The sequence below is a fragment of the Dendropsophus ebraccatus genome, chromosome 2 (genome assembly GCF_027789765.1).
Source record: "Dendropsophus ebraccatus isolate aDenEbr1 chromosome 2, aDenEbr1.pat, whole genome shotgun sequence".
NCBI lineage: Eukaryota > Metazoa > Chordata > Amphibia > Anura > Hylidae > Dendropsophus > Dendropsophus ebraccatus.
The window spans coordinates 118,444,488-118,466,127 of NC_091455.1; the positions used below are offsets into that span (position 1 = coordinate 118,444,488).

At 39.6% G+C, this 21,640-nt stretch overlaps 1 protein-coding gene across 6 annotated transcripts in view; it reads right to left on the reverse strand.

The window, feature by feature from the left end:
• LOC138783454 (dynein axonemal heavy chain 5-like) overlaps positions 1-21,640 on the reverse strand; it is a 245,444-nt gene that overhangs the window by 38,310 nt on the left and 185,494 nt on the right. For all 6 annotated transcript variants that reach the window (XM_069958163.1, XM_069958164.1, XM_069958166.1 and 3 more), the window contains 8 exons: positions 19,948-20,228; positions 19,176-19,391; positions 17,515-17,682; positions 15,794-16,012; positions 14,271-14,447; positions 4,749-4,943; positions 2,591-2,746; positions 1,831-2,013 (listed from right to left, as the gene is read on the reverse strand). In XM_069958163.1, coding sequence (XP_069814264.1) covers positions 1,831-2,013; positions 2,591-2,746; positions 4,749-4,943; positions 14,271-14,447; positions 15,794-16,012; positions 17,515-17,682; positions 19,176-19,391; positions 19,948-20,228 — 1,595 coding nt within the window. The remainder of the gene's footprint in view (positions 1-1,830; positions 2,014-2,590; positions 2,747-4,748; positions 4,944-14,270; positions 14,448-15,793; positions 16,013-17,514; positions 17,683-19,175; positions 19,392-19,947; positions 20,229-21,640) is intronic.

Here is a 21,640-nt window from a genome sequence, read left to right on the forward strand (position 1 = left end):
GGGGGTTGGGTTACCAAGTCAATAGACAGCTAACCCAGCCCCCAGAGAGGAGATCATATGTCCTGTGACTATAAAGGGAGGGGGGAAGAGAAAGATGAGCATAGTCAGAGTGGACCCAGAGTAGATGGATTTTAGACATCCAGAGTGGATAACAATGAGAAAAAAAACAAGGAAAGGGTGCAAGATAGGTTATACATGTATATTAAACATAGTGTGGTATTGGTAAGGGGTATTGTTTAGAATATTGTTTTTGTTACTCGGATAACCACTTTAAGGCCTGCACACAGCTATGGAAAATCAAAACATGAATCTAGTAAAATAGATCTTGTGCCAAAATTTCCCATAGGCAGTTTGCACTTTGAGGGGGGATGTGGGGTCAATGAATTTTTATACCCTATGCACCGAAGCATGTAATGTGAGATGGTGGGACCTAGGGTATTTTTTTTTACAATTTGTATAACAATTATTAAAGGATTCTCTTTACATAGACATCACTTTAATAATTTTGGTGTAATTATGTTGTTGCATGGCAAAAAGGAATAAAGAAAAATCTGTGTGTGTTGATGTTTCCTCTACAGTTGGTCTGTCCAAACACTTAAAGTGTTACTATTGTTCAAAAAAAAAAGCATGTGCAGTCTGAGCCTCAGTGCTGAGACCCCCACAATTTCTAGTTATAGCAAGGAGAAGCATGCAGGAGCACTCTTAAAGAGTCACTGTCGTTTGTTTTTGTTTTTTTTGCAGAAATTAATAATACAGGCGATTTTAAGAAACTTTGTAGTTGGGTTTATTAGCCAAATATGCCATTATCTGCATTTAAAAAGCCTTTTCCCAGGCCCCTCCTTCCCTCCTCTTTTCCATTCACTGCAAAAAATCAGGAAATTGTGACTTGTTGCACCAGACGTACCCAGACGTACCCAGTCTGTTCCTATAGAGAGGGGAGGGGGAGGAGGGAGTTAGCCGACAGCAGAAAGCAGATAACAGAGGATTACAGGCACAGAGCAGGGTAACAGCTGTAATCAGAGCTCAGAGAAGTCAGTGCTGACCGTCAGAGGAAATAAAGGGTGAGGTATTTGTAGATTAACTCTTTGTTGTCCTGTTTTGGTGTTTTATTTCACTCTTTCCATAGGAGAACAATGAAGACAGGGGGGAGAGCTTCAAATTGCTTTTTCATGATAAAAATTAATTTTTTGGCTAATAAACCCAATTACAAAGTTTCTTAAAATCGCCTGTACTATTGATGTCTGCAAAAAAATATTTTACGACAGTGACACTTTAACTCCCCAAGCCCGCCCACATGTACTGGACCCGCAGCGGATTTTCTGCTGCGAATCTGCAGTGGATCTGCAGCAGATTTCATCTAAATAACTGAACACAGCATCAAATCTGCACCATCAAATCTGCTGCGGATCCTGTACAGTGTGAAAGCACCCTAAGGGTACAGGATCCGCAGTGGATTTTCTGCTGCAGATCCGCAGCAGATCCACAGCAGATCCACAGCAGATTTCATCTAAATAACTGAACACATCATCAAATCTACACCATCAAATCTGCTGCGGATCTGCTGCAGATCTGCTGAGGATCCTGTACGTGTGAATGCACCCTAAAGCATACGGGCTTCATTATATTTTTATGCAGTCTGGGTCTGAGGACTGAGCTGGGGAGTAAAGCACCCAGCTGCATGCTTCTTCCAGCCAGAAAGGATCTTAGCACCAAGACCCCGGCTAATCAAAGGTTTTAATATGTCTGTGTGATATAATGCTTAAAAAAAAATTAAATGTTAAATAGGAGACAACATGCTTAAATATCGCTTAAAATTTACAGTTTACATACCTGCTTTTCAGTCAGGATCACACGCCCAAGGAGTTGATCTTCTAATCCTTTCATGGTAACTGTAAAATCAATGACTGCTGTCTTTGCACTGATTTCAGGTGTATACGCTGGGTTGGCCAGCTTAGTTGTAATATAAAGAGTAAATCCCTTCATAACATCAACCTCCTTATCACCAACTTTTACCTACAAGACACCAAGAGAATGTAAATGTTACCTTTTTGATTGTAGACACTGCTCTAGATATTTGTATTCTGGAAATCTAGAAAAACTTACTAAGAAATGCAGTGTAAGGCTATGTTCACACAACATCAAAAATAGAGAAAAGGCAGCCGATTTTGATATTTAACTGACTGCAATGGCAATCCATTAAAGTCAATGAAAAGATGGCCGTCCAATGCACACAATGTATTCAATAATAAATATGACATCCGCGATTATTTTCGGACGTCTTTTGCAAACAGCGGACGTTTTTTATTAGTTGTTCACACACAGTTTTTCTTTTTTCACTGTTCTGTCTCCGCTTTTACTATTAAATTGAATAGACTTTTCAATTAAGACACACCCAAAGTCCAATTAGTAACCCCAAACTAGAATAATGTACAAACTAAATTACGTCTGTTATTTTAGACTCAAAATGACGGATGTCATTTTAAATGGAGCTGAAAAAACTGCAGTGACAGTGATATACCATCAGTGACAGTGATATACCATTCTACAAAGCATGCAGCAACAAGCAGAATTCTGATTGCAGTAATCTTACTTTGAATGTAGATCCAGACTTTATAAAGTTTTTCTCCAAAACATTGTCAAGTGCTGGGTCAAGTTCTTCTCCAACATCTTCAATCATGAGTGGTCTTCCTAAAGAAAGGCTATCCTCTAAGTGGGTTCTGAAATATTTGTGATTTAGGGAAGTCACCTGTAAATACAGAAAAATTAGAGGCCTTTTCCATATTCTTTAATACCGTTTGCATTTGTATTTCCATATAGCTATAGTTTGCATTTCCATATAGTTTTAGTTTGCAATTCTCCTTATAGTTAGAATTAAAGGAAATCTAGCAGAAGGTTAGATGATCCTAACCTGCTGATAGATTCTAATAGCACAGGGTAGCCGCACATATCTTGATTGTAATAGTGTGTTCTTGCAAAACTTTTGTAAATATGTAAACTAATCTGGGGGGTCCTTTAGGGATAAAGGACTGTCCCTACTGCAATTAACATCCTCATTAACATATTTAGGCCACATCCACACAATGTATTTTTTCACTAACTAACGGCGGCTATATAGAGAAAAATCAAATAACATTGTTTTCTATGGAATCCCGGCCAGAGTGTATACACAAAGTATACACTTCGTCCAGAATTCCATGCAGCCGCACTCAAAACTGACATGTCAATTTTGTGCGGATGCTATTGATTGAATAGCAGTTGCACAAAATTGACAGTGCAGACTATGTAAAGTATGGCTCCAGCCGCACTTTGCATTGTCTGCAATGGTTAATTGGAATGCAGGCACACCAGAATGTGCCCACACTCCAATTCAAAAGAAGTTAAGTTCATTCGGCAGGTACTGCAGTGGAACTTCACATTTGCAGATAACACAGTTTACATTACTCTTCCAGACTATTCTATAGTAACAGCATTGACCTCTGACTCTAGTGAGTTAATGAAGTCACCATGAGAAACTATACTAGGATAATGTCACATATAGGTTATAAGATACTACTCAATTAGTAGAAAAACTGAACATTTCTTCAGGATTTCCTGTGCTGAATGTATGTATTTTATGGGATGCTGGGTTGTTGTTGTTTTTTTAACCATTTAAAGGCCACTAAAATGCCAGGTAAAATAACAAAAACAACAAATCATGTCTCTAATATCTATAAAATTAACGGTAGGAAAAGTACTGTTAAAAAGCTAGTGAAAAAAGAAATACAATAGCGTTTGCTACATTTAATCGTAATTCAGAACTCTACCTAATCCTTTACAGCATGTGGCTAGGTTTTATGTTCTTTAACAAAGAATAAGATAAATAAAATTATAATTGGGATTTCATGTTTATAGCTTCCCAATAGATTTATTAACAGCATATGGGCCATCAGAATTCAGTGTTAATTACCAGGCTGCAGGCACATCTTTGTTACGTGAAATGGAGACGACGGAAAAGAAGAAAGTCTGGTTATTATCATCATAAAGCCAATGAAGAGATGGATCAAGCTAAAACATAACAGGTTGCTCATTCAGAAAAGTGCCTTCTGAAGCAATGGCACTAATCTACTATATAGAGGGTGCTGAGGTTTTGGTCCCACTTGGGCCTGGTGTGTGGTATCTATTACCTTTTTCCAGTGGAGAGAACAGCAGTGATATTAATGACATAAGTGAGCCTTGTTATAGTGCCAAAGTTATGCCCCTTCTTGTTTATGTAAAACCATATGCAAAATGCAACGTAGAAAATAATCATGCAAACATGGCCATATGTTCCACACGATCCACACAAAATCCACATGCAAAGCATGCATATTTGTTACAGATCTGTATGTAAAAATACTGGCACATATTGAATCTCCCTAACACACAAATACCTGTAAATACCCTACATGCAGGGACGAATTAACTTTACCATAGGCCCCGGGCTGTTCACCAAGCCTGCCCCCCCCACCCACTGTAACTATGGAAGCATTAGCATAGCGTTCATAATACAGGATGATGTCATGATGCCCTGAATTTTGCAAAATTGCTGTAAAAAAGCTGCAATTTTTTGCAAATCATAGCAGAACTGTATCCAGGAGACATTACACCACTAAAAGTATTTTAAGTCTTTTTGGGTGGCCATGGGCCCCAGGCTACCGCCCAAAACGGTACTGCTACTGCCTACATGCAAAAAAGTGAGACACAACAGGATGTAATTTAGCCTATATTACCTGCAACTCATTGTTCTTCTCTTTATTTTTAATCCAGATTTTACCCTGTCCTTGCGGGTCTATCAGAAGAGGGAAGCGAGACGCTTTAGTAACAATGATTCCATTTTGGATAGAGAGGTCATCACTGGGAAGTCCCTGAAGATTCCATTCACCAATGGTAGCATTGTCCACAAGCATAGAGATAAGGTTCAGATCCTAAACAAAAAAAAATGGAACATTCAATTTATGCAGAAGCTCTCAGGTAAGAAAATAAAACTTATTCCTGCAATATTAACACATTTCTTAAACAAGGTAAGTTTTGGTCTGGAAACACAGAGATCATGGAAGGTGAATTCACAGATTCTCATATCGCATTTAAATATGATATACTCCAGGTAAGTCTCCTGTAAGCCCTGGCAGTGATGTAAATTGTCAGCTAAATAAAAGGAAACATTAGTGCTGCAGAATGTTGTAAAGATTTGGTACCCTGGGAACACACTCCTCCCCAGCTATGCCCCAGACAAATGCAGAAAATGTTCTGTTTTCTTTTCTGTAGGACTCTTCAGACTCTGTAGATTTGAATTATTTCCATAGCTTTGTTCCTACTTGTAACATATAAATTATTGTGCATAATAACAATTCTCTTGTTGTATAATGTGAAAAAATGTTTTTATGTAAGCAAACTTTTTAAAAGGAGGGGCGTTTGAATAAGAAAACAAAAATCTTCATCCGGTTAGGGTGAAGGTAGGCATAGCTACAATTACGTACTGTAGTCACACTGTAGGAGTTGTTGATCACCTGTGTTAAAACAGGTGTAAAAAGTAATATCCTTGCCGCTGCTTCATTTTTTAGGTGCCACTGAAGGCCTGACAGCTTTATGGCACTTTGAGAGGTAGTGGACTAAAGTACTTCAACAAGATCTCAATCTTACAAGTCAGAACTTTTCCATTACAATGTCATTTTTTTGGTCCATAAACCTCAAATGTCATTTATTTGAGTCTTTGAACCATGACAGCTACTCTATGCTTTTGCAACCAAGAAATATAGAACTGACATAGAAAATTAATTAAAATGTCCTGCTCTTAGACAAAACCAATAGTGACAACGAAGGCTTGACACTTTCAATCACTTTCCTCCAATCTAAAATGACAACAGAGGACTGGGGTTGTTTATGCGGGTTGGAGAATTCAAAATAATCCAATTTATACAAACTAGATTTTATGATTTATTTATTCAACTGTCTAGAGATAAGGTACAAAGCAGAATAGACACTAACAAACAGACTGCAGCACAAGAGGTACCTGCTGTCAACTTCTAGAGCTGTTGACATACAGTATAGAAGGGATATAGGGATGAGAAAAAGGATTCAGGATGCACCACAATTTACCTATACTATGCAAACTGATATTTTTTTTAATGGTCCTTTAAAAAGGAGTGAACGGGTCTTTGTACAAGCTAATTTTAGGTCTTTGACCTAAATAGTCGTCTTTCTAGGTAATTTGTGGGAGAGGACTATAAAAAGACTAAATGTTATAAGTATAGGGGATTCTTGGTTCTTGAAGTTGTAGTTGGCAGTTCCTTAGTGAGCATGTTGCCTTTTGGCAGTTGTCTGTGCAGTGGATTATGCACAATCTGGGGTCTCCTACTCTAATAAAGAGTCAAAAAGGAGTTGTGGCACAGCATTTGTGTCTGATTTTGGCAAACCCCACCACAGCTTTCAGTGAGCAGGGGTGCTGCTTAGTGGGGCATCAATATGCCATATTGCCTTGGCCAGGTATTTAGTTTAAGAGCTAGGATAGCAATCAAAGATTTGCCCTCAAAAACAGTATTATGGGCTATATACTGGAAAAACAAGACACAACCACCATGCTGAATATGCATTCTACACAATAAATAGATATTATAATAGATATCAATTAAAGTGAAATGGAAATAATTTTCCATAGTGCACGTAGCTTAGATCTTTTAATCTTTCATGGGGACACTAGAAACATCCTAAAGATAAGCAATGCATTTAATAAAATCCTATGGAAATCATTTGACAAAAGGCAGCACTTTGATTAGTAGAATAACACATATATTTCATTGGACAATTGGACAAAAGCTTGGTTGCCGATAAATATTTAGGACTAAATTTCTTGTCTGGAGAAATACATTCTAATAAGTCTGTTTGTGATTTTACTTAAAATGACCTAGTCCTAGATATGACTCTAGCCGAGGTTGTGTGACAGCTTCTGTTCCACTCCATCATTTGTCACCATTAATTCATCTACCAAAAGACTTTTAGAAGTGTAGGATATGCAAGTAGAAGTTGAGAGTCAAAGCACAGCTGTTTCTCTGACTCACCCAAAGAGCAGAATTCTCAACTAATACTGTAAAGGGAACCTCATTGCTATAATTGTCAACGTGCTCATGGTGAGTGGAGTGTGTTTGTGTGAAATCCAACAAGTATAGTCCTAATGCTAGATAAACATTAGATCATAGAACACAGAAGATTGTCAGCAGAAAAAGATGACCTGGTCCATCTAGTTTGCCCTTATATTATTTCCTTTCTTATTATCTTAGGAGAGATATATGTTTATCAGTTATTGACCAACCACATCTGCTGGAACTTTAACACAAGTATCTACTACTCTGTCAGTAAAAAAAATAAAAATGTTCTCATGATGCTTCTGATCTTTCTCCTAACTAACCTTAAATTGTGACCAAAATTTTTTTTGCATTCTGTTTCTTATTAAGAACATCCCCCAACCTTATTAGACTTTTAGCACATTTACAGGTTTTGATCATGTCCCCACTTTCCCTTCTTTTCGTTAGACCATACATATTTTGATCCTTCAGTATTTCCTGATGCTGAAGACCATCCACAATTATTGTAGCCCTGTTCTATCTTCACCTGCTCTAATTTAACACCTTAGCGACCCATGACGTACCTGGTACGTCATGGTGCCACGGGGGGTGCTCAGAGCGGGGTCCCGCCGGGACCCCGCTCTGAACGGCACCGCTCCCGGCTGCAATCTGCAGCCGGGCAGTGCCTCTATTAGCTGGAGCAGGTCCCATTGCCGCGCCGGCTAATTAAGCACTTCAATGCAGCTGTGAAATCTGACAGCCGCATTGAAGGGCTTTAGACCTCACGTCCCTGGTGTCTAGTGGGACAGATCTCCCCCCTGCAATGCGCGGGGGGGGGGGGGGGGGGGGGAGATCCGTTCTTCTGCCCGTGCCGGGCCTCAGCGTCGCAATGACGCTGATCCCGGCTCGGCAATAGATTGCTATGGCCTGCAGCAGGCCAAAGCAATCTATGACCGATCTAATTGATCTTTGCTGTGTATATACACAGCATTGATCTCTAAGAGAGATCAGTGCTGTATATATACAAGTCCCCCAGGGGGACTTCTAGTTGATGTAAAAAAAAAAAAAAGTAAAAAAGTGTTTTTATTAATAAAAAATCCCCTTCCCTAATAAAAGTCTAAATCACCGCCCTTTTCCCATTTTACAAATATAAATCAATAAATAAACAAATAAATACAAATATTTGGTATCGCCGTGCACGTAATCGCCCGAACTATTAAATTATCACATTATTGATCTCGCACGGTAAACGGCGTCAGCGCAAAAAGATTCCAAAATGCAAAATTGCACCTTTTTGGTCGCATCAAATCCAGAAAAAATGTAATAAAAAGTGATCAAAAAGTCGTATATGTGCAATCAAGGTACTAATAGAAAGAACACATCATGGCGCAAAAAATGACACCTCCCACAGCCCCATAGACCAAAGGATAAAAGCGCTATGACGTCAGGTTCAGACTATGTAACTGTGCGGCTGTAATTGTGCGGCGGTATTTTTGGTGGTTCATGCGTACGCTGGAAAGTATAGGATATACGGCTGCACAGTGCACACTATGTATGAATCTACGGCCCGATCGTAAACGGACCCGTAAAAAATGAACAAGACCATTGTTTGCGGCTGGACATGCGGCCGAGGAATGACAGGCGGTCCGTACGGAGTACTTCAAAAATAGCCGGCAATGATGCCGAATGCCGATGCCTCTAATAGTTAATATATTAAATTAATAAAACACATTCTCTTTGTAATAAAGTCCCTTTCGTTGGTCAATAATTTAATTCTAACGAATCCATCATTTTGCAATTAAATATACTGTTAAAATAAATAGATATATAAATAAATGTATATTTATATATATATTTATTTTTTGACAGTATATTTAATTGCACAATGATGGATTCGTTAGAATTAAATTATTGACCAACGAAACTGAATTTATTTCAACGAAATTGTGTTTTATTAATTAAATATTAATTAGTACAGGAAGCTCCATAAGCCGTTAATTCATATGCCGGCAATAGAGCATTCTGTCCTAATCATCACTTTACTTTAATGAAAACATCAAATGTTTCTTCTAATTATGTTATCACAATAGCATTATTAGAAGAAACATTTAGAATTATATGTGCGCTCAGCTGATTGTCTGATCGGCTCAGCGCACATATAATGAGCCGGTCCGCAGCACAGTGACTTCATTGTGCTGCGGACCAGCGAAGAGACAACATCGGGGTGAGTATAGAGCTCTCCCCACCCCCTCCCCAGCACTGCACCCCTCCCAGCAAGGAAGGGGGGGTCAGTTAACCCCTTCCTTGCTGGGATGGGTGCAGTCTGACATCAGTCTGGCCCCCAAGGGGTTAAGGGGGATGCAATACATCCTCCCTTAACCCCTTGGGGGCCAGACTGTAAGCAGCGATCTGTAAAGATGCTGCATACTGTAAGGAGCACAACACCGCTCACAATGATGGGTGTTGTGCTCCTGTTTGTGTGTTTTTTGTGTGTTTCTCCCTTTTTGTTTTTCAGATATCGGTATCCTGTGGATTACGTCGGATTCCGTGGACTACGTCGATGACCAGCGTTTTTTTCATGTTTTTTTTTTTTATAAAATGGTCAATGAGGGGTGTGGGGGTGTTTTTATTTGAATAAAAAATTTTTTTAACTTGTGTCTTTATTTCTTTACTTTATAGACTTAGTAGTGGAAGCCGTCTAATAGACGGAATCCATTACTAAGTTGGGGCCTAGTGTTAGCCGGTATAAAATGGCTAACACTAACCCCCTATTATTACCCCAGTACCCAATGCCACCAGGGGTACAGGGAAGAGCCGGGTGCCAGTGGTCCCGGAGCGTCAATATTGGCGCTCCTGGACCGGGCGGCAGCAGGCTGGTAAGATTTAGGCTGGGGAGGGCCTAAACCAATAGCTCTTCCCACCCTGGTGTTACCAGGCTGCTGTCGTTTGGTTTTTAACCCGGCTGGTTAAAAAAATAGGGGGGACCCTATGCGGTTTTTTTAAATTATTTATTTATTTAAAAAAAAAAACGCATAGGGTCCCCCCTATTTTTATAACCAGCCGGGTTAAAAACCAAACGACAGCAGCCTGGTAACACCAGGGTGGGAAGAGCCATTGGTTTAGGCCCTCCCCAGCCTAAATCTTACCAGCCTGCTGCCGCCCGGTCCAGGAGCGCCAATATTGACGCTCCGGGACCACTGGCACCCGGCTCTTCCCAGTACCCCTGGTGGCATTGGGTACTGGGGTAATAATAGGGGGTTAGTGTTAGCCATTTTATACCGGCTAACACTAGGCCCCAACTTAGTAATGGATTCCGTCTATTAGACGGCTTCCACTACTAAGTCTATAAAGTAAAGAAATAAAGACAAGACACAAGTTTAAAATATTTTTTATTCAAATAAAAACACCCCCACACCCCTCATTGACCATTTTATTAAAAAAAAACATGAAAAAAACGCTGGTCATCGACGTAGTCCACGGAATCCGACGTAATCCCCAGGATACCGATATCTGAAAAACAAAAATGGAGAAACACACAAAAAACACACAAACAGGAGCACAACACCCATCATTGTGAGCGGTGTTGTGCACCTTACAGTATGCAGCATCTTTACAGATCGCTGCTTACAGTCTGGCCCCCAAGGGGTTAAGGGAGGATGTATTGCATCCCCCTTAACCCCTTGGGGGCCAGACTGATGTCAGACTGCACCCATCCCAGCAAGGAAGGGGTTAAGTGACCCCCCTTCCTTGCTGGGAGGGGTGCAGTGCAGGGGAGGGGGTGGGGAGAGCTCTATACTCACCCCGATGTGTCCTCTTCGCTGGTCCGCAGTACAGTCACTTCATTGTGCTGCGGACCAGCGAAGAGACAACATCGTGGTGAGTATAGAGCTCTCCCCGCCCCTGATAGAAGAAACATTTAGAATTATATGTGCGTTCAGCTGATTGGCTGATCGGCTGAGCGCACATATAATTCTAAATGTTTCTTCTAATAATGCTATTGTGATAACATAATTAGAAGAAACATTTGATGTTTTCATTAAAGTAAAGTGATGATTAGTACAGAATGCTCTATTGCCGGCATATGAATTACCGGCTTATAGAGCTTCCTGTACTAATTAATATTTAATTAATAAAACACAATTTCGTTGAAATAAATTCAGTTTCGTTGGTCAATAATTTATTTCTAACGAATCCATCATTGTGCAATTAAATATACTGTTAAAAAATAAATATATATATAAATATACATTTATTTATATATCTATTTATTTTAACAGTATATTTAATTGCAAAATGATGGATTAGTTTAAATTTAATTATTGAACAACGAAAGGCACTTTATTACAACGAAAATGTGTTTTATTATTTTAATAGATTAACCATGAGAGACATCGGCATACTCAGAGGATCGCAAACCCCGGTAATAGCAATTCATGTAAACTGTGTTCCCTGCTTTCCCAGATGCATCCAGAGGTGTTTGCATCACTTTCTTAAGATTTTATTTGTTATTTTTAGTTGAACCACATTTCAAAGTAAATGACCGTATGTTTTGAGCCGCATGTCTATTTTTTCCCACGGCCGTAGTTTCATCCGCACATTTACAGCCGCATAAAAAATACAGCCGCACAGTTACATAGTGTGAACCTAGCCTAAGCCTGGGAATAGAGCGATTTTAACCCCTTAAGGTCCAAGCCAATTTTCGTTTTTGCGCTTTTGCTTTTTCCATTTTATGTTTAAAAGTCCATAGCGCTTGCATTTTTTCACCTAGAGACTAATATGAGTGCTTATTTTTTGCGAAACCAATTGTACTTTGCAATTACAGGCATAATTTTTCCATAAAATATGTTGTGAAACCGGAAAAAAATCATTTGCGCTGTCAAATTGAAAAAAAAAACGAATTTGTTTTGATTTCGGGGAGTTCTGCATTTACGCTGTTCGCCCTATGGTAAAACTGACTTGTTATGCATGTTCCTCAAGTCGTTACGATTACTATGATATATAACATGTATAACTTATATTGTATCGGATGACCTGTAAAAAATTCAAACCATTGTTAACAAATATATGTCACTTAAAATCGCTCCATTCCCAGGCTTATAGCGCTTTTATCCTTTGGTCTATGGGGCTGTGTGAGGTGTCAGTTTTTGCGCCATGATGCGTTCTTTCTACCGGTACCTTGATTGCGCATATACGACTTTTTGATCGCTTTTTATTACATTTTTTCTGGATTTGATGCGACCAAAAATGCGCAATTTTGCACTTTGGGATTTTTTTGCGCTTACGCCGTTTACCGTGCGAGATCAGGAATGTGATTAATTAATAGTTTGGGCGATTACGCGCGCGGCGATACTAAATATGTTTATTTATTTATTTATTAATTTATATTTATAAAATGGGAAAAGGGGGGTGATTTGGACTTTTATTAGGGGAGGGGATTTTTTATTAATAAAAACACTTTTTTACTTTTTTTTTTTTACATGGACTAGAAGCCCCCCTGGGGGGCTTGTATATACACAGCAATGATCTCTCATAGAGATCAATGCTGTGTATATACACAGCAAAGATCCATGAGATCGGTCATAGATTGCTATGGCCTGCTGCAGGCCACAGCAATCTATTGCCGAGCCGGGATCAGCGTCATTCCGACGCTGAGGCCCGGCACGGGCAGAAGAACGGATCTCCCCCCCGCGATCGCATCGTGGGGGGGAGATCCGACCCACTAGACACCAGGGATGTGATGTCTGAAGCCCTTCAATGCAGCTGTCAGGTTTGACAGCTGCATTGAAGTGCTTAATTAACGGCGCTGATCCCGGCTGACACGTGCAGCCGGGCAGTGCCTCTGTTAGCCGGCGCGGGTCCCGTTGCCGCGCCGGCTAACAGAGGCACTGCCCGGCTGCACGTGTCAGCCGGGATCAGCGCCGTTCAGAGCGGGGTCCCGGCGGGACCCCGCGCTGAACAACCCCCGCGGCGCCATGACGTATTAGATACATCATGGGTCGCTAAGGGGTTAAGGAACATATATTTGTCAACAATGGTTTGAATTTTTTAAAAGCCATCAGATAATATAAAAGTTATACATGTTACATATCGTTGTAATCGTAACGACTTGAGGAACATGTATTACAAGTCAGTTTTACCATAGGGCGAATGGCGTAAATGCAAAACTCCCCGAAATCAAAACAAATTTGTTTCTTTTTTTCCAATTTGACAGCGCAAATTCAGCGCACAATGTCATTGCAAAGTACCATTGGTTTCGCAAAAAATAAGCGCTCATATACTGTACGTCTCTAGGTGAAAAAATGCAAGCCCTATGGACTTTTAAACATAAAATGGAAAAAGCAAAAGAGCAAAAATGAAAATTGGCTTTGACCTTAAGGGGTTAAGGATGGGGTCTCCAGAACTGGACACAGTATTCCAGATGTGGTCTCACTGGAGCTGTATACAGCGGGATCGCAATCTCCCTCTTCCTACTAGTTATACCTCTAGCTATACAGCCCAGCATACAATTTGCTTTCCTTACTGCCTGGTTGCACTGGTGACTCATTGTAAGGCTTTCAGAAATCTCTATCCCTAAATCCTTCTCTTATGAAGTCTTTGCTAAAACTGCTTATCAAATGAAGAAAGTAGATGAAGGCACTTGCCGTTCTGTCATTTTTTAATATTCCATACATATTATTCTAAAGAATAAAAAGAAAAATCACAGAACAGTGAGTGCCCTCATCTACATTCTTTACTTGAATGGCAAACTGCACCTATAGAAAAGAACACCCCATTGAGCAGTCTTCACTTACACATCCATACTCTTTGAACTATCATTGACTGTTCCTTAATTCACATTTACACTCTCTATTACTTGCATTTGCTAAAACAGAACACCTAATACTTGGATTTAGGATTTCATCTCCCCATTTGCCAGGAGGATCAAAGTTTTCAAGCACTAAAAGAAGGAGTTTGAAGAGATGCAGTATTATTTACTAGTGGAAGTAGGAAGGTAGGTTAGCAATCACATGTAGGTAACCTAGGTATAACATTCAAAGATCCACAGAACCCCATAATCTCCCAGTAGGCAGTCACTGTTAATATAAACCTTGTATCATGACCTATTAGCCTGTAGGACACCTGTGAAATATAATTAACAATTAAAACAATTAACATGCCCAGTGGGAAAGGAAAATAATGGAATAAAATACTTACATCACTGTACGGTATTCTGTTGTGGTTCATTTCCTTCTTCCAAAGCTGAAGAAGTAGAGTCCGGTACTCCTGGTTAAAAGGACCACTGTAGGAAAGGAAGCCAGTGGCCAGAAGAACATCCCCTACTAGCCGAATTATTTGATTCTGAAAGTTTTTACTGCTTTCTGTCCATCTTATCTACGGGGGAGTAAATAGTGAAATGATTTATTAAAAAAATATCAAACATTTTATACTGTACATCATACAATTTATTAATACAATGTCACTTCCATTCACAGTCCTAAGACCAATATACATTTTTAAAAATCAGATCTTTAATAATGAGCAAGCCCAGGCTGGGTTCACACACTGTATACTTCAGGCAGTATTTGGTCCTCAAGTCAGGTCCTCATAGCAACCAAAACCAGGAGTGGATTGAAAACACAGAAAGGCTCTGTTAACATAATGTTGAAATTGAGTGGATGGCCGTCATATAACGGTAAATAACTGCCATTATTTCAATATAACAGCCGTTGTTTTAAAATAACAGCAAAAATTTGCCATTAAATGACGGCCATCCACTCAATTACAACATTATGTGAACATAGCCTTTCTGTGTTTTCAATCCACTCCTGGTTTTGGTTGCTATACAGCCTCACAAATACAGCCTCAAATATACATAGTGTGAACCCAGCCTTATACTGTACTCAAGAACTGTAAGAACTGTAACCCCTGTAGGAGGAGTAAGTCTTAGTGGCGGAAGTGAGTTCAGTTTCCAGAGTGTATTCATTGTGAGAGGAAGCAAACAAAACCCAGTCTTTGCAGAAGTTAAGCCAGGGCCTGACTTTGGCCAGGACGCCTGACAGAGACCAAAGATAGCAACTAAAGACTCTATTCTTTATGCAAGTAACTTTATGCAAGTAACAAGAATGCAGTGCTAAGCTCTACCTTAGAGGAGAGGCGACTAGGAAACCTCAGAAGTCTGCTACACCCAGATAACCAACAACTGGGGCTTGTATTACCCAACTAGGATGGATACCTCACAACTAGGGGGCATAAGGCGGCTCAGAGCCACTATAGGCATCCGTGAGTATGAGTATCTTCTTATCTCTTCTGTGTCTCCTCTGACAACTCTTCTCCTCTTCTTCCTCTACTTCAAAGCACATTCTACTTTTACAAGCACTGGTTACTTCCGTGTCAGCACAGATGTTGTATGTCAAGAGTTGCACAACTGTTATTGCATGTACTGTTCTACTTGAATCATAGTCCGGTAAAGCATTCTATTTTTTACTAAACGCACAGAACTCTGGTCTTCTCTGTCAGCACCTGCACCCATACACACAATTGTATACTTGGGTTATTTCCCTTTTCTCTGAGTTGTGGCACCAACAACCCGGGTGGGTCTGCTACCACTACAGGCTACCCTGACAAGTGCCCAAGTGACCCTTTACACTCTGTAAGGGTTACCGACTATTAGGAATAGCAACCTGGCCAAAGCAGCTTACCGCATCACAACACCAAGCCCCATCACAGATGTTTCTTACCTTTTCCCCTCCAAGCCCCTCAATCAGTGCTGTAGCATTGACCATTTTCCTCCTGCAAGCTTCCGCATCATCTAGTAACATTTGTTTCTCCCTCATTGCTGCATCATACATAGCTTGCACATCATCCAGTTCTTTCTGCTTGGCATCAAGTTGGCTTTGTGCATTATTCAGTTCTGCTTGAGCAACAGCAAGTTTGGCTCCTTGTAGTGCCAAATTAGCCTATGGAGACAAAAAAAGTTCAAGAAATGGATGAAAAGTACATTCTTACTCTACCAATGCTATGCCATTCCTGGTGCTACTAGTGTATACCAGTATTGGCAATGGCCAACAGCTAGAGGAGGGCCACATACATGAGACTTAGTGTAACATTTAATAGACATAAAACATTATTGTTTGCTTGACCTATTTCTCATTGTGTATGAAACAACTCAATAAAATTCATTAGAACAACCAGCATTAGATAAAATCCCTCTGTTTCATGACACAAATGAGAAAACATTTATGCAGATCAATAAGCTTACAGATGATGGCTTCTACATGTTTTAACTCTGCCATCTATAGCATTGACTATAAATTACACTGCATTTTGCTAATCTCTATAGACTAAGAAAGCCTGCAAAAAATTATATTTAAATACATTATCCTGCCTAGAAGGGCAGTCCCAGTTAATCATGCATTATTCACAAATGTATATGTACACATGTCCATACTCTGAAGGAGGCCATAAATATTTAAAAGTGCACATTCTGTACACTTCATAGTCACTTGATACGCCCATACTTCTCTTACTGCCCAAGCCACAGCCTGCTGTCTTGCTGTTATTAAATCATTATGAGAAACAGCAGGAGGTTCCTTATAGGAACACAAGTATAAATAAGAAAAAAAGACCCTCTACTTTGGATATCCAAATCTTCAACTCCCTTCTAACACCAGCAGGCTATATCCTCGAACTCTGAAAATACGGTTGTGATGCTGAATGTAGAATTGATTTTCCATGGGTTATCCCATGTGTTTTCATTGATTAAAATAGTCAATGTGATACCCACAAAAAACAAGGGTTTGTATGGTAGTTCTGGGGGTGTAAACCTACAATCAGCTACTCAGAACTTTATTGAAAGTGCTTTATATAGTAGTTTATCAAGGACCAATTATTCTTGGTGTGCACAGCATAACTCCAGCTAATCAGGAGAATATGCCTGAAAACTAGCAGGGGGGAGATGGAGCGACATAAATATATAATGAAATGGAACAGAACACAATGCTACAAATCAGCCAAGAAAAAAACTAACCCAGTAATAAAACACAGAATACTAATTAGCCAGACAACATGATATTTATAGCGACGCTGAAGACATACTTTAAAGTTTGTTGGGGATTATACTTTTTTTATGCTGTAACCTCTTTGTTATTGTCTGTGCTACTTTGTAATACAATCAGTGTCTGAGGTATGAAGGACCCACCAGGGAATCTATTTGCTAGGGATTATTTCACAGCATAAATGAAAGTATATTGTTTGTAATGCAATCCATTTGTATTCTGAGTTTGCTACATTATAAAACCTACAGATATTTGGAGAATATTATTAGAACATGAGCAGAGAAGAAAGCCATTATTGTGCGACAAGAGCCTGATAATCGTGAAGTCATAATATATTTGACATATGGCCTTCAGATGACATTGAAAAGCCTTGCTTGTACATGTTCAAGAACCTTAATCCATACCTTTAGAGGGAGAACTTCCTTGTTAATATCAAAAAAGTATGCCATAGCTTGCGTCCATGAACAAAGTCCTGCCACGTTTCCACAAACTTTTTTGGCAGACTCAAGATTGTAGTCTTCCATATCCAGGTATGGCTGTAAAAGTTCTACCATTTCCTCAGTAATAGAGTCCTAAAATCATACATTTAAAATAAAATAGTTAAAAGCAGCTTATTCTAATACATAATATTTTTTACATAGTTAGGGAAAAGACAACCCAAAAGGACCCTTTTACATGGCCTGATGTGCAGCCATTTGTGGCTGCAAACAGAGGCGCAGCTAGGATTCATGTGGCCTCATAGCAAAAAACTACGCCCCCAATACACATACTCACCTGGCCTGGCGCAGTCCCCTGGTGGTCTTTTTTTCTCCCAGACCTGAAGCACACATGTGACATCACTTGTGTGCCAGGAAGCTGGGACAGAGAGCAGCCTCTTATGGCTTGAGGTGCAATGCTGCCTCTGGCCTCAAGAGAGACTGGCAGGGCTGGAAGGGTGCCACAGCATTTACCAGTGAGTTTTTATCACAAACACACACAGCCTCCTTAGTGCTCCTAACAGTGGTGGGGTCTGCCTTTATATTAGCTACAGCACTGGCCGCAAACCTTGCAGTGCCTTTACACGACAAGATTAATCGAGTGACATGGCCACATGAATGGTCACTGTATTGTTTGTGCCCCCCATTTATATGCACTATGCTCTCTATTTCATTTACTGAAATTTCAAACATCATTCTATATTATTGTATTTTAACCCTGATCCTCAAGGACCCCAACCAGGTCATGTTTTCTAGTTTTTATTGCATGGGAGGGTTACTACCAGTGCGTTAAGAACTGACACATATTTTTTCTTCATGGGATATCCTAAAAATCATAAGCTTTTGTATGACTGAATGGGAGAAACAATGTTCTCCTGTAAAATTCACATTACTTCAAAACAAATGAGCTAACACAAATTTCAAGGATCACCCCATGCAATTTTGAAATATTTGTACAATGGCAACTTATGAACTTAGGAACGTATGTTAAACCTACCCAACAAAGTTAGTACTAAATTGAAAACAGCTAACATATGAAATCTATGGTCTCTATTACATTTGTTTTTATGAGTCATTTCATCTTAGCATCAAAATTAACAGATATAATTTTGTCAGAAAAAAACACACATCCCAAACATTTTAAAAACTGCATGATTTTCGTTCCTGGAATCATTTCTCTAAATTACAGCATAATATATATATATATATATATGATTTTGCAGCAGTTGACCAAAAATAGCTTTCATACTAAACTGTACCTTCTGTGATTATACAAAATATTGAGGATTATATGCAAATATGATTGTCTACCGATGCTTATGGAATAGAAATGTGGGGGAGGATTTCTTCCTTCTCTATTTATAAAAAATGAAGTCCATAACACAGCCATAAAATCTCAGTTCAGCATATGCCCTAAAACTTACATGGAATAGACGTGTTTCTAAATTATAAGACTATTGGATTTTACATTTGGAATTAACTACAATTTCCATGGCTACTGGAGGACAGCCATAGGTGTATGCTCCTTTTCTTAAAGCACTCAATAAGCAATATAATGTTAGTATTCAAGGATATAATGATTCACAAACCTTTCGAAACTCAAGTAATGAGTTCAGAAATCCAGCATTATTCATTAGTTTCAGGGCCTCTCCCCAGGAAGGTTTCACACATGGTCGCTCTGGGTCAGCAGTAACTGTATCAATCTTTCTTTGGAACAGCAGCAAGACACAGTCCATGATTCTCATAATTAAATGGGGAGGTCTTCCCAGTTTACGAACAGTTGAGATGTCAGCAGGTTTGATAGTCTAAAAGACATTGTGAGAATTATTTCCCCACATAAAAATATTTATGCATATGACGACTGTTTTTCTGATTATTTTGTATCAAGAAGGTTATATTAGTGTTGCATAGTACTGCACTGTTAGGTCAATATGACCATGGAAAATGTTTACTGAATTTGGTTTGCCTATATTTTGCCATGAGGTTTTAAAACATTTTACTCATGTAGACACGTGTCATTACTTAGTATTGTTCTCCCCTTAATACTTTTCCATGCATACTGCCCATGTCTAATATTGTACTGGACTAATATGCTGAAAGTATATGAAAGTCCTATGGACTCTTTGCAGTCATGTTTGTAACAGATCAAATGTTCATATCATGTACCTTGTACTTTCTATTTCTCCCCTGCTTGGTAGAAGAGGCCATCTTCTTCAAACCAAAGAAGTTGCAAAGATTCCTTCACCCAGACAATTCCTACTGTGTACTCACCTCCATGGGTATTGGAAAGTTTTTGCATCTATGCATATTTATAAAGGGGCATCTACAAACAGTAAAAAGAAATAAATAAATAAAAATTACCTGCAGAGCTGCTTCGGCTTCTTCCAAGGCAGGCCTGGCCACTTCCAGTTTCTCTTCAGCAGATGCTTTAGCAATTGCTATTTCATCAACAATAGCCTGTGCTTTGTCTTTAACTTTTTGCACCTGCATCTTTACTTTTTCAGCAGCTTGTGCTTTCAGCGTCACTTCCTGCAGGACCTCATCTGCCTTTTTGGAGGCAACAGCAAGGTCTTTTTCTTTAACTGCAAGCTCTTTTGACAATTGATTAACAGAAACTTCAGCTTCCATCAATTTAGCAAGACCTGTGAAGAATAGGCTGTCAATCGCAACTCATAGGCCCATAGTAAGCAAGGAATAAATTCCATAAATAACATTTGCGTTTTTTATTTTTTTTTACTAAAAAGAAAACTAAAGGCCCTATTACACGGAACGATTATCCGCCAATATCGGCTGTTACGGCCCGCGTAATAAAAGGCAATGATCAACCAACATGAACAACGTTGACTGATCGTTGCAGTCATTTGTCTTTCAACATGTTGAAAGATAAACAACTTATACAGCAACGATCTGCTGCCATCGCTCCAAGTAACAGGAGGATCTAGTGATCACCCGGCCAGCCCCGACCCTCCCCCCCCCCCCCCCCCCCCCCCCCGCAGCTCCCTGCAGCCTCCCCTGCACTTACCTCCTCGCTACCGCCGCTTTCAATACCGGTGGCAACAAGTGGGGAACAGTTAGCAAACAACCGCTGACAGCTCTAGTGGCCCCCCATGTAATAAGGGCTTTACATTGGCCTCACATACCGAGCCCCACCCCCTGCTATTCAGCTGTGCTTTGATGTACACAGTGAACGAGGCTCCATAGTGTGTTATTGCAGCTCATTGGCACCCACTGATCAGATATTGATTGCCTATCCTCAGCATAGGCAATTAATCAAAAAAGATCACCAAAAACTAAAGGCTATGCCAGCTATGTGCTAATTTATGCCAATTTCTGGCCAAAAGCTGGACCACTCCTCATCACTAATATCCAACTCACTCATTTATTTTTAGGTAGCAAATGGCATAAAAAAGCCACAAAATGTACTACCTTTTGTATATCAGAAAATTGGCATAGTATATGTCATAATAAATCTCTCCCTATAAAAGAATCTCCTCAGCCCCTTTGATGGTGATAGGGAACCATTAGAGATGAGCGAACCTCGAGCATGCTCGAGTCCATCCGAACCTGAACTTTCGTCATTTGATTAGCGGTGGCTGCTGAAGTTGGATAAAGCCCTGAGGCTATGTGGAAAACATGGATATAGTCATTGGCTGTATCTATGTTTTCCAGACAACCTTAGAACTTTATCCAAGTTCAGCAGCCACTGCTAATCAAATGCCGATCGTTCGGGTTCAGATGGACTCGAACCCGAACCCGGTTCGCTCATCTCTAGGAACCATGTTTAAAATCACATACTTGCTTTAAATGTATAATACATGCTGGTATGTGTTACAACAGGCCAACAATTATTTTATGCAAGACTATGACATAAGGGTTTCTATTATTATGTATTTTTTCTCCTTCCCCAAAAGTGATAATTGACCTGCTGCCTTTTTATATTAAAACCACAGACCTAGCCAGCTATTTACACTGTGCATGTTAAAACAGGGAGCCGAAAGATTCTAATTTATACTCCTGCTATGCTAGAAAATATGGCTTTAACAGTTTCTTTGAT